The sequence below is a fragment of the Astatotilapia calliptera genome, chromosome 3 (genome assembly GCF_964374335.1).
Source record: "Astatotilapia calliptera chromosome 3, fAstCal68.1, whole genome shotgun sequence".
Taxonomy (NCBI): Eukaryota; Metazoa; Chordata; class Actinopteri; order Cichliformes; family Cichlidae; genus Astatotilapia; species Astatotilapia calliptera.
In genome coordinates, this window is record NC_137424.1 from 30,298,030 (window position 1) to 30,312,602 (window position 14,573).

General features: G+C 37.5%; 1 protein-coding gene across 1 annotated transcript; it reads right to left on the bottom strand.

Moving 5' to 3' along the window:
• Positions 1-10,978: 10,978 nt before the first annotated feature.
• On the bottom strand, positions 10,979-12,580 carry LOC145426226 (uncharacterized). Its single transcript, XM_080299811.1, has 7 exons — positions 12,458-12,580; positions 12,251-12,307; positions 11,963-12,049; positions 11,757-11,798; positions 11,553-11,660; positions 11,402-11,436; positions 10,979-11,141 (listed from the first exon to the last, which is right to left on the bottom strand). The coding sequence occupies exons 1-7, from the start codon at positions 12,504-12,506 to the stop codon at positions 11,040-11,042; spliced, it is 480 nt and encodes a 159-aa protein (XP_080155937.1). The 5' UTR covers positions 12,507-12,580; the 3' UTR covers positions 10,979-11,039.
• Between the last annotated feature and the right edge of the window lie 1,993 nt (positions 12,581-14,573).

Consider the following 14,573-nt stretch of genomic DNA (forward strand, 5'->3'; position numbering starts at 1 on the left):
CAGAGACAATCCAGCACATAACAGCAGGGTGCAAGATGCTAGCAGGCAAGGCATACATGGAACGCCATAACCAAGTGGCCAGTATAGTGTACAGGAACATCTGTGCCGAGTATAAGCAGCCTGTAATTAAATATATATAGAGAAAAACAAAAAACAAAAACAGACAAAAAACAAAAGCAAACGAACAGGAAAATGATGTTGTGTTGGCTGTATTACAACGAGAGGGGAGAAACACCGGGACCAGGCCCTGTGTCAGCCTTCTCTCCCCCTTTTTTTTGTTTTTTCTCTCCCGATATAATCAACTGCTAACCCACCAAGTTGACAGGACAACATGCACCTTGCTAAAATTCTTAAGATCATGTTTAAAAGCCCAAAAAGAAATTTTCTTTCATTCAGTAATCACTTGTATCAATCAATCAGCAGAAAACATGTCTTCACTGGTTGGTCAGACCAGTGTCTTTGAAGTTAAATTGTTGTCCTGCAACCCAGAGAGTTTATTTGTCAGTAATGTATTTATCCTTTAACAACAGATGTATGTTAAGTTTCGCTGCTTTAGCCTTGCTGGAAAATCTTCACGTGTTCTTGAGTGTAAGCTGTTTCTTCATTGCATGTGTGCGCATTTGTAGGCAGGCAGGTTAATTTTATCTTTTTCTCAAACTAGGCGTTACCTTAAAAGGAGCCTTTCTCTCAGATTTCTCTGCTTGTGTGTGTTTTTGTTTCACCTTTTTGTTGTGATGCTCCGGACGCCTTCCCAACCTCCACAAGTCCATTGGCCCCAATTTTATGTGTTAAAACTTCTCTTAATTTCTCCTCTAATTCTCTCCTCGCTGCTGTCTTTTTCACAGCTGCTGATTCTTACTGGGTGTGGCTCCCATTACTTATAATTTTGCTTCGGCCGCTGTGCTTGTGGGGGCAGTTGGTCCAGGTCCGCAGCTTCCTGTATTGACACACTAAGAGATTTATTAGTGTGAATGCTTGAAAAGCATTCACAGTATTGTTGTTGTAATCTTTATTATTATTATTATTATTAGTGTGAATGCTTGAAAAGCATTCACAGTATTGTTATTCTAATCTTTATTATTATTATTAGTGTGAATGCTTGAAAAGCATTCACAGTATTGTTCTTCTAATCTTTATTATTATATTTTATCTATTCCGTACGTTTTTTGAAAGCCTACTCCTTCAAAACCGTTCAACTTAGAAAAACCATTCAAACACCATTAGATTCCTATTCTTTTGGACACTGTTGCTTGTATTTTTCTCATTTTTAACATTTATATTTTTAATTTTATTCAACTTTATTCAACAAAAATTTCCCATGTATTTCAATGGGGAGACCCTTCAAATTCTCATTCAACTTACTCATTTTTAAACTCTTACTACTTCAACATACGTTCACATAGAGCCACCATTCAAACTTTAAAACGAAGACAAGACATTCAACTATTCAACTTGTATTTATCTTTTCAATATCTATTATACTTTTTCTTCAGTTCCAGTTTAAGTTTCATGATGTTTTTTCACCCGTTTCAGAGTTTATAATGGGTGTGTATGGGACGGAATGTTGGGGCTAGAGTGAGGCAGCTCAACTGCTAGAGTGAGAGGAGCAAAAAAAATAATCTTAAAATCTTTTTTAAAACTGCTGCTGTGTCCGCAGCGTTTGCTCTACAGGTATGATTTTACCCTCAAAACGTAGCCATGGCTGTCCTCTTTCATCCAATGTGTTTACTATTGTACTAGGTGTTATGGTTCTTTCATAAATGTCACCAATGCACAGCCTCCTCCCTCAAACTCTTCCATAGACTCTAATGTTAAAATGGCTCAGAAGGTTCGTTTGAAAATCAGAAGAGCATGGTGTCTTTCCACTGTCACCACGTGCATATAATAAACTCCACAGACATGAAAACTGAGAATTTGGTAGACTAGACATTGCTGTCGCTCACAGTGAAAGAATTTTGTCAATACGACTTTTACTTTTCATTTGGGAACGATTTGTTTCGGCCTGACTTTTCTGTTCATTTTAAGCAGCAAAAGTGAGGTGCATGTCTGTGTGCGTGTGTATGGAGCCATTGGGTGCGGTCACTATAGCAACCAGGCCCACACCTGCCTGCTTAACGAGCTCTCTCTCTCACTCTGCCAAGATTCATCTTAAACACTTCTCTTTCAACTGCTGCTGTGTCCACAGTGTTAAAGCCATCATTTTACCCTCAAAACGTCGCCATCGTTGTTCTTTTTCCAACATCTTGTCTTTCAAAGCTCAGAGATGTAAACTTTTTAAACTGTGTGGGTCCAAGTGGAGGGATCACATTTGAGTCATTCAGTGATTCAAAGAATATGACCTTTTAATATTCTTTCAGATGTTTTCTGACTCTAAATGTTCTTTTCTCATTTCTTAGGTTTTTCTAATTTACAATTAAAACATTTTCAGCTTTTTTCCAACTTCTTCTTCTGTGTAACCTTCAGCTTTTAGCAGTTCAGCACTTTTGTTTTCAGGTTAAATTCGGGTTGTTTTTTTTTATCTCATTCAAAATTTTTAACTTAAATTCAGTAATTATTTCATTTCAATGCATACATTCAGATTCAAGCATTCACACTGCAGTTTCTTCAGAAAATGCACTTTCTAGTTATATTTTATTCTGTATTCCGTACGTTTTTTGTAAGCCTACTCCTTCAAAACCGTTCAACTTAGAAAAACCATTCAAACACCGTTAGATTCCTATTCTTTTGGACAACACTGCTTCTATTTTTCATATTTTTAACATTTATATTTTTAATTTTATTCAACTTTATTCAACAAAAATTTATAATGTATTTCAATGGGGAGACCCTTCAAATCCTCATTCAACTTACTCATTTTTAAACTCTTACTACTTCCACATACATTGACATAGAGCCACCATTCAAACTTTAAAACGAAGACAAGACATTCAACTATTCAACTTGTATTTATCTTTTCAATATCTATTATACTTTTTCTTCAGTTCCAGTTTAAGTTTCATGATGTTTTTTCACCCGTTTCAGAGTTTATAATGGGTGTGTATGGGACGGAATGTTGGGGCTAGAGTGAGGCAGCTCAACTGCTAGAGTGAGAGGAGCAAAAAAATTAATCTTAAAATCTTTTTTAAAACTGCTGCTGTGTCCGCAGCGTTTGCTCTACAGGTATGATTTTACCCTCAAAACGTAGCCATCGCTGTCCTCTTTCATCCAATGTGTTTACTATTGTACTAGGTGTTATGGTTCTTTCGTAAATGTCACCAATGCACAGCCTCCTCCCTCCAACTCTTCCATAGACTCTAATGTTAAAATGGCTCAGAAGGTTCGTTTGAAAATCAGAAGAGCATGGTGTCTTTCCACTGTCACCACGTCCATATAATAAACTCCACAGACATGAAAACTGAGAATTTGGTAGACTAGACATTGCTGTCGCTCACGGTGAAAGAATTTTGTCAATACGACTTTTACTTTTCATTTGGGAACGATTTGTTTCGGCCTGACTTTTCTGTTCATTTTAAGCAGCAAAAGTGAGGTGCATGTCTGTGTACGTGTGTATGGAGCCATTGGGTGCGGTCACTATAGCAACCAGGCTCACACCTGCCTGCTTAACGAGCTCTGCCTGCCACTGTGCCAAGATTCATCTTAAGCACTTCTCTTTCAACTGCTGCTGTGTCCACAGTGTTACAGCCATCATTTTACCCTCAAATTGTCGCCATTATTGTTCTCTTTCCAACACCGTATCTTTCAAAGCTCAGGCATTTAAACTTTTTAAACTGTGTGGATCAAAGTGGAGGGATCACATTTGAGTCATTCAGTGATTCAAAGAATATGACCTTTTGATATTCATTCAGATGTTTTCTGACTCTAAATGTTCTTTTCTCATTTCTTAGGGTTTTCTAATTTACATTTAAAACATTTTCAGTTTTTTTCCAACTCCTTCTTCTGTGTAACCTTCAGCTTTTAGCAGTTCAGCACCTTTGTTTTCAGGTTAAATTCGGGGGTTTTTTGTTTGTTTTTTTAAAATTTCATTTAATATTTTTAACTCAAAATTCAGCAATTAATTCATTTCAGTGCATACATTCAGATTCAAGCATTCACACTGCAGTTTCTTCAGAAAATGCACTTTCTAGTTATTATATTTTATTCTGTATTCCGTACGTTTTTTGTAATCCTACTCCTTCAAAACCGTTCAACTTAGAAAAACCATTCCAACACCGTTAGATTCCTATTCTTTTGGACAACACTGCTTCCATTTTTCATATTTTTAACATTTATATTTTTAATTTTATTCAACTTTATTCAACAAAAATTTATAATGTATTTCAATGGGGAGACCCTTCAAATCCTCATTCAACTTACTCATTTTTAAACTCTTACTACTTCAACATACGTTCACATAGAGCCACCATTCAAACTTTAAAACGAAGACAAGACATTCAACTATTCAACTTGCATTTATCTTTTCAATATCTATTATACTTTTTCTTCAGTTCCAGTTTAAGTTTCATGATGTTTTTTCACCCGTTTCAGAGTTTATAATGGGTGTGTATGGGACGGAATGTTGGGGCTAGAGTGAGGCAGCTCAACTGCTAGAGTGAGAGGAGCAAAAAAATTAATCTTAAAATATTTTTTAAAACTGCTGCTGTGTCCGCAGCGTTTGCTCTACAGGTATGATTTTACCCTCAAAACGTAGCCATGGCTGTCCTCTTTCATCCAATGTGTTTACTATTGTACTAGGTGTTATGGTTCTTTCATAAATGTCACCAATGCACAGCCTCCTCCCTCCAACTCTTCCATAGACTCTAATGTTAAAATGGCTCAGAAGGTTCGTTTGAAAATCAGAAGAGCATGGTGTCTTTCCACTGTCACCACGTCCATATAATAAGCTCCACAGGCATGAAAACTGAGAATTAGGTAGACTAGACATTGCTGTCGCTCACGGTGAAAGAATTTTGTCAATACGACTTTTACTCTTCATTTGGGAGCGATTTGTTTCGGCCTGACTTTTCTGTTCATTTTAAGCAGCAAAAGTGAGGCGCATGTCTGTGTACGTGTGTATGGAGCCATTGGGTGCGGTCACTATAGCAACCAGGCTCACACCTGCCTGCTTAACGAGCTCTGCCTGCCACTGTACCAAGATTCATCTTAAGCACTTCTCTTTCAACTGCTGCTGTGTCCACAGTGTTACAGCCATCATTTTACCCTCAAATTGTCGCCATTATTGTTCTCTTTCCAACACCGTATCTTTCAAAGCTCAGGCATTTAAACTTTTTAAACTGTGTGGATCAAAGTGGAGGGATCACATTTGAGTCATTCAGTGATTCAAAGAATATGACCTTTTAATATTCATTCAGATGTTTTCTGACTCTAAATGTTCTTTTCTCATTTCTTAGGGTTTTCTAATTTACATTTAAAACATTTTCAGTTTTTTTCCAACTCCTTCTTCTGTGTAACCTTCAGCTTTTAGCAGTTCAGCACCTTTGTTTTCAGGTTAAATTCGTTTTTTTTTTTGTTTTTTTTTATCTCATTCAATATTTTTAACTCAAAATTCAGCAATTAATTCATTTCAGTGCATACATTCAGATTCAAGCATTCACACTGCAGTTTCTTCAGAAAATGCACTTTCTAGTTATTATTATTATATTTTATTCTGTATTCCGTACGTTTTTTGTAATCCTACTCCTTCAAAACCGTTCAACTTAGAAAAACCATTCAAACACCGTTAGATTCCTATTCTTTTGGACAACACTGCTTCCATTTTTCATATTTTTAACATTTATATTTTTAATTTTATTCAACTTTATTCAACAAAAATTTATAATGTATTTCAATGGGGAGACCCTTCAAATCCTCATTCAACTTACTCATTTTTAAACTCTTACTACTTCCACATACATTGACATAGAGCCACCATTCAAACTTTAAAACGAAGACAAGACATTCAACTATTCAACTTGCATTTATCTTTTCAATATCTATTATACTTTTTCTTCAGTTCCAGTTTAAGTTTCATGATGTTTTTTCACCCGTTTCAGAGTTTATAATGGGTGTGTATGGGACGGAATGTTGGGGCTAGAGTGAGGCAGCTCAACTGCTAGAGTGAGAGGAGCAAAAAAATTAATCTTAAAATCTTTTTTAAAACTGCTGCTGTGTCCGCAGCGTTTGCTCTACAGGTATGATTTTACCCTCAAAACGTAGCCATGGCTGTCCTCTTTCATCCAATGTGTTTACTATTGTCCTAGGTGTTATGGTTCTTTCGTAAATGTCACCAATGCACAGCCTCCTCCCTCCAACTCTTCCATAGACTCTAATGTTAAAATGGCTCAGAAGGTTCGTTTGAAAATCAGAAGAGCATGGTGTCTTTCCACTGTCACCACGTCCATATAATAAACTCCACAGGCATGAAAACTGAGAATTCAGTAGACTAGAAGCTGCTGTCGCTCACGGTGAAAGAATTTTGTCAATACGACTTTTACTTTTCATTTGGGAACGATTTGTTTCGGCCTGACTTTTCTGTTCATTTTAAGCAGCAAAAGTGAGGCGCATGTCTGTGTACGTGTGTATGGAGCCATTGGGTGCGGTCACTATAGCAACCAGGCTCACACCTGCCTGCTTAACGAGCTCTGCCTGCCACTGTACCAAGATTCATCTTAAACACTTCTCTTTCAACTGCTGCTGTGTCCACAGTGTTACAGCCATCATTTTACCCTCAAATTGTCGCCATTATTGTTCTCTTTCCAACACCGTATCTTTCAAAGCTCAGGCATTTAAACTTTTTAAACTGTGTGGATCAAAGTGGAGGGATCACATTTGAGTCATTCAGTGATTCAAAGAATATGACCTTTTAATATTCATTCAGATGTTTTCTGACTCTAAATGTTCTTTTCTCATTTCTTAGGGTTTTCTAATTTACATTTAAAACATTTTCAGTTTTTTTCCAACTCCTTCTTCTGTGTAACCTTCAGCTTTTAGCAGTTCAGCACCTTTGTTTTCAGGTTAAATTCGTTTTTTTTTTGTTTTTTTTTTAATCTCATTCAATATTTTTAACTCAAAATTCAGCAATTAATTCATTTCAGTGCATACATTCAGATTCAAGCATTCACACTGCAGTTTCTTCAGAAAATGCACTTTCTAGTTTAATTTCATTTTCATCACTGTTAAACAGATAAGCAGGCAACACGCCTACCTTGACAGCGTAAACTGTACGCCAGTCTCCCAACACATTCCTCTCTCTACTCCTCCATAATTCTCCACTACACACCTCTTACTATCTCTCTTTTTTATTTTTTATTTTTTATTACACCACAGAGTAATACACCCAATTATGCCCGTCTATCTCTATGTGGCTCCAAATTCCCTCTTTATTTAATTTCACACTCGTCAGGGGACAGGCACACAACAATTTTAACCACTGAAACGAGGAATTCAACCTTTTTATATTTCTTTACTAATCTAGACTCAACCTTTGTTCGCAAAATGTGTCTTGTTCTAGTCCAGAATAAATGTGAACCCGTGATTACACTGCGGTTCCAGTGTTATTCTGTAGCTATGCGGGAGTCCTCAGTTCCCAAGTTGCCACCTTGGCATCCAGACGCCGCTGGGCCTGGCCGCGCGTCCACGACCAGGAGGGTCGCCACACCTTGAACAAAATTATTTCCACAGGTACACTAGGCATCAACCTTTGATCCTAAAATGTGTCTTTGCTCTAGCGTCCTCCTAATCAAACACATCAACCGTCACTGTCACTGTGTTCAGACTTCACAAACAGAAACACACTCAGCGCGCGCCTCACACACAGCCAGAGCGCGCGTTACACACACAGCACGTTACACCATCAGTGAGACACACAGAGAGCGCCTCTCATCAGCAGAAATTTGCACAGAAACCTCTGAGCTCAACTGTTAGACTCTTCTGAAGCACAACAACCATAGACCAAAATACCCCTTTCTCTGCGCTTATGGCCGCCACAACGGGGCAAAATCGCATCATAAAAGTGATGCCTGCGTCCCCTGAAGTTATACTGATACCATAAACCAGGTTTTGCTCTTGGCAAGTAAAATTTTACTTTGTTTTATGACCGCAGCCCTTAAGATTCGACTGACGCCATAAACCACCGTCAAACCTCTCTTCAATGTACTGAAACCAGCACCAACCACTACTGCACTTCACGGCCGTACCACCGGAACACGGCCGTATCATAAACCAAACCTACGGACGTGTTTCGCTTTCGCGTTGCCAGTGTTTAACCGCACCGTGAGCCAGCATCTGCTTTTCCTTAAATCAACTTCTATTTCATAGCCGGCAAAAGCCAGGACTTAACCGACACCATAAACAAACTTCAAAACCTCGACTTCAATGTACTGAACTAATGGCCGCGTCTCCAGAAGAAATTCTAATGTATTATTGCTACAGAAGCCAGTCTTAGACAAAATTGAATGTGGAAGGTAAAGTGGCTGCAACTAGTCCAACGTAGTATGTTATTAGTATCTCGGTAGAAGCAGTTTACTGCAACTAGTCTAACGTAGTATGTTATTAGTATCTCGGTAGAAGCAGTTTATTTAACACACTGGAATTCAGCCTCAACTTATGTTGTTAGTATCTTGCGCCAAAAACCAGACACCGACAAATTTACTGTGAAAATACATGTGACTCAGCGAACAGATTAATTTGGAAAGCCCAATATGCACATTTGGTATTTCTAATACAACAGGCTGTGCTTACCTTTTTATATTTTGACCGGTCCTCTGTTCACCTCGCCTCACGATCTCACCAAAGGCCAAATCTGCACCTCCTCAGCACACCAAAGATCCGGGTCACACGGCACCAAGTTGTTGAAATCTCCCAATTCTTTGAATCTTTGGGCTGAAGGAAGGACAATACTCGGTGTATTTATGCTCAATCAACAATCATTTATTTCCATACAATTCAACACTTAAGAGCATAAGGACCATCATGATGGGGAGACATGCCTGAAGAGGGTCACAGCAAGTCTCAAAATGGTGACGGGTTGCTCAGCTTTTTATAGTCTCTAGTGGCCCCCATCTAGTCGTAAAAGACCAAACATTAACATTCTTTCTCTCTTACGGCGCCTAAGTTATGACCTCGGCAGTTGTTTCTCTGCTTTCTGTAAGGTGGGGGTGTGGAATGTGGTCTGTCTATCTCCCCTGTCTTAGACACAGAGTCTCCTGCTTACAACCTTCTCTTCATGATTCAACAATTAAGCATGTAATACATTCACAGCAGATCAAGGATACAGAGTGATGCACACTTATCTAATAAACTAATAAGTGAATATGTTCTGTTAACTCAAAAGTATAATGAGAACTAAACTACATACAGCTCACACACTCTATATTAAAGGGTATAATATGATCTACAGCAGTATCATACTTCAACTACTTTGATTACAGATATAAGGTAACATATGATAACAGAATAATATCACACCCTCAAAGAGGGACAAAAGGACCCCCCGTGAAAACGGGTGTGTGCCACAATCAGCCAGGGTTTCGGGTGAGCTCATTGTGAAACCTGGCCCCACCTTATATCATGTGATTTCCTGACTGTATAAAATGATATATTATCCAGTGTCACTAAGTCGCCCTTACCTTTAAACATAACCTCATTTCTTACTCTTCTGCCAAGTATCCTTGGCCGAGTTGCTCTGTGTGTGTATATGTATGAATATATATGAATGTTAGATAGAAAGCACTTACCTGGAGGAAGCTTATAAAAAGTGCTTTTATGAATGTGCGAATGAAGCAAGTTATCTCACACTTTTTTCTCTCCCTGGAAACACAGCAGCTGTACCTTTTGCTAGCATATGGAAATGACACAGATATACAGTCTGAAATAAGCAGAAGCAACAAACAGTTTACTTTCAACTAACCAAAAGATGCATGAACAGTTCCTGAACAGCACTAGAGAATTTCTACATTTGAGAGGAATTCATGACAAGAAGTTACTGAAGCTTAAGGAGAGTAAAGTTGTTATAAAGATGAAGCACTTCATAATGAATGATTGTTGGAAAGCAATGACCACTAATGAACACTTCAGAATTGTGCTGTTAAACTTTTATAAGATTTTTGGAGCATGTTTACAAATGTATTTATATTACCAGAAATGATGAGAATTAATAATACAGCACATACAAATGTACAATTACAGTAGCATCGTTTCTTCACTGCAGAGTTAGATTTTTTTTTTTTTTTTATCAAGAGTTGCCGCACTATATAATTAATATGATACAGCAGCATTTCCATTTACACAGCGAGTCCATCTGGTGGCAGCATAGATCATATCTGACTCGATCTCTCTTCTTTTTGCTTTTGGTCAAAATATGCTGCAGTGACATTTTGACCAAAAGCGAAAAGAAGAGCGATGTTCAATTTTTTATGATTGGTAATACAATAAGTCAAATAAGTCAACTGAACCCATCACTAATTTATTGATCTTGAGGCTAATTTTTGGTAAACAAAAACAGAAGCTGCCAGAAGTCTTGCTAAGTCACCACCAACAAGGACAAGCTGAGACAACTCAGCTGATTTTTATCTGCATAGATAGCAAGGTTTCAACCAGAGGAAATGTTTCATATAAGTGTGTAGTCAGCAGTAAAAACAGGTCTTTTGCAGGAAGAGGAAGTATAATCTTGCATTGTTTTGTCTGTTGATCAAGACATATAATAGCATAAGATAATACATACAGTATCCAGTCACAGTTATATCCATGTTCCACATGAATATAGTCTTTATTTTTCAAGAACATTTATAGTCAGCAAGTATCGACTGTTTCTGTTCAGGTTGTGTGCAGATTTTTGCAAATTTCCATTTGATTAAAAATCACGTCACGTCTTTGTTTGGCTACATACACTTTGATGGATGAAGTAATAACTCAGAATTAACAGGAAAACATACAAATATTCAGTTAACATACAAATATTGGTTCACCACAGCAAAGTTGTTGTTTTTTTTTTTTTTAACAAAAGTTTTCCATTTCCACACTAAGTCATGATGACATCATCAGTCAGTTCAAGTCGCCTGCTGATTCTATCTGGTGGAAGCATAGATCACATTCGGCTCGATCTCTCTTCTTTTTGGCTTTGGTCGAACTGTCACTGCAGCATAGTTCACCTCATCAGATCCATGATTCTGTGAAAAGAAGATTTATTATGAGTATTATATACATATTAATTATAATTATAGACAAATATAAGCAATAACAGTGAAGTGTTTATGTTCCATTTCTAAAGGAAAGAAGACAATTAGTCAACAGCTACTTGGAAAATACAAACCAAAAATCTTATTTCTTCCTGTATACGATATGTAATTGGCACTGTAATGGTGTACAATAACATTTTGTTCAAATACTGACAATCAGAGCATAAAAGTACATTTTTAGATTGACTCACAGTGCTGTGGTCCGGATACTTTTCTTCTTTATTTGCTAATCCATGAATAAAACAACATAGTATTACTCTATTTCAAAAAGCAATTATAAATTTAAGAAGATCAATAAAAAGTAAAGATTATGAGAGAGATTGTGTAGCTGTTAAAAAGTACCCGTCTGAAGTTTCATGTTTTGAACAGCCAGAACAGTGATGACCATTAAGAGGAAAGCAGACAGAACACCCAGGGTGACACTCGTCAGCTTTGCTACTTCATGAGCCTCTAATACAAAAAAAAGGTAAAAAGTGACACGGCTGAAATTTATTTCACATTCATGTGTTTTTAATCATCTGCGCAATAAAAGAAATGTTGACTTACGTTGAGAGATGCAGTCCATGTCATCCTGATGCTCATAGGTGCCTATTGAAAAAGCCTTGATTTTATTAGTCCTCATTTCTATAATAATCTTAATATAGAACCACCATATACACAGGGTGTTCACAATAATTACACTGTACATGCAATATAAACAGAAAGAGTAATAACCGAAGAATGAGGAGGCAAAGACTTTACAATAATCTTACCTCCAACCTTTAATTGCATGACGCTTAAATTTAGACGTCCTTCTGAGAAATATCCACAGAAATACAGCGCAGAGTCAGACACATCCACTTGTTTGATTTTGAGGAAGAGAACAGAGGTGTTTTTTGTCATTTCAAATTTTCCAGTTTGAAATTCAGTATTGTACTTAACAATGCTAGCCACTGGCTTAACAGCAATAGAGTTGACTGTGGTTCCGTTGACCAGTCTGAACCAGAAAGTCGTAACGTCATATGTGAAATTCTTGGTGCACTGCAGAGTGACAGTTTTACCTGCCTGCACCTCTGAGGTCTGAAACTCAGAACCTGAGGCAGCAATCCAGCATGAAACTGTGGAAACAATGAGATGTTTAATTACTTCAAAAGAACATGAGGCTAAACCTGTAAAGTTACTAATAAGCAAATGTGTTTAAATTATTACAGGTTAAAATGCAGTGCTAGATTAGCTAATGATGTCAAAGAGTAATAGAGCAAACTTACAGAAACAAGAAAGAGCTAAAGCTGTTATCACATTCATCATCCTGCACATGACTGCTGCCCTGCAATGTCCGCAGATGGTGTGTTCACCAGGAAGGGTGCTCTCAGTGTGATAAATGTGATAGAGGTGGGAGTTTTGTGTTGCTTTCAAAGCTAAATGCATTTAGGTCATAGAGTCATGACACACGTGTTTAGTCATAAAGTGTTATTTCAAGGTTTTATTATGTCTTTATTTTAAAAAAGAAGAAGAGTGATGTTTCAGTTTTCTCAGTTTTAAAAACATGCATTATTAAAAACCTGGCTATTGTTACAATGCTGATAGTGTCAGGGTTTGCTGTTTGGCTGGCAAAGACTGGACCCAAATGAAGGACTGAGAACACAAAGGGTTTAATAAAAGGAAGGAGTTTTATTGTTGTAAAGTTAGAAACCATAGCTAAACACAAAAGCAATAAGCAGAGGAAAGCAGGGAACATAGCTGGAAGCAATCAAACTAACAGAATATTAGGAAGAAAAACTGAACACAGAATGAGAGCCTGTCAAAAATAAAACAGGAAACACATGGAGACGCAAACCAAAACACACAGGCGACACGAAGACAACCAGATCACAAAAGGGAACAGATTAAATGAAGAAGACACTAAGAACTAGAAAAACATGATTAAAGTAGGAAGAACAAGAAAATATCAAATGAGAACTAAAGAATGTAGAAACACTGGGTCACGGACTGGGAACCATTAAAGTCACAGTCAAAGAGTCCTTGAGTTAAGATAAGTCAACACTTTTATGACAACAAAAGCTGTTATATGACAAAGTTGGGTTTCAACTTCCATTTGACTTAAAACTTCATAGGCCATAGTACTTTTATTATTTTAATTTTTTAAAAGAATGCATTAAATAATAATCAAATAATGCTACCTACAAAGGACAGAAGGTCACTGAAAAAACTGTTCTCCATCATAGACAACCCATCACACCCAGTCCACTGTGGTCTAAAACGTACAACCTAATACAGAAATCCAGCCTGAAACAGTGGAAAGATGTTTCAAATGAACATGATGCAAAATCTGTTGTAAATTTACTTTACAGCTACCACCTCCATGCTTAACAGCTAGTACAGAGTTTAAAAGACTCACCAGTCCTCTAAACATACCTCAGTTTTTGTCTTATCTGCCCATAAGACCTTTCTCCAGAAAGCATTTATTATTTATTCTTCTGATAATTCATTAGCCACTAAAAATACACATATATATAAAAAACTTATTAAAAAAATGAACATGCTTTCCTCTCCAACATCCCACCCCCACCAACCATCTCCCTTTAAAGAGAGCCAAGTCCACCACAGTGTCACAGTCTGGCAGAGACAGACTATGTATTGTGAAGAGTGGACCCAAAATGTAGACATGAAGGAACTTGGACCAAAACTTGAGTATCAACAAAAAGCAAGCCGTTTAATATGGCTGATAAAAAAGTACAAAAACAAAAGGTAGATGCACACAAGAAAGAACCTAACTAGAACCAAACTGGGAAAACTAAATGCTAAACACAAAAAGAACAAAACCTTGAACATTGCAAAAACCCTAAACATGGAAAATCCTGGAAACATGGAACAACAGACGACAGAAACACACAGACTAAATACACAAAGGGTGATTAGGGGAAGTGGAAACACACAGGGAAACAGCTGACACTAATCTGATATAAGGAGACAAAGGAAGCAAAGCTGACTGCACTGAACTAGGACAGACTTTCAAAATAAAACAGGAAACATGAGACGCAGACATATAAACTTGACAACATAAGACATGCAGCTTGAACACATAAAGGGCAAAGGGAGACTAAAACACAGGGGTAGAAGACACAAGGGTAATCGAAATAAACAAATGAGCTTAGATAAAGATGAATGTAGATAAAGAACTTAAAAATAAACCATAAACATCAAAAGACCCAGGATCGTGACACACAGTGAAATCCAAAAAAAGCTGGCCCAAATGGTGGCCACATTGCAGGACCAGTGTCACGCCACCAGTGGTTGGAACTCCAAGACCAGCTTGAGCACGGTGAGCGGAGGTTTGAGAATCTGGCAGCGCTTGGCTGCTGGAGGTGTCACGATCCGCAGTGG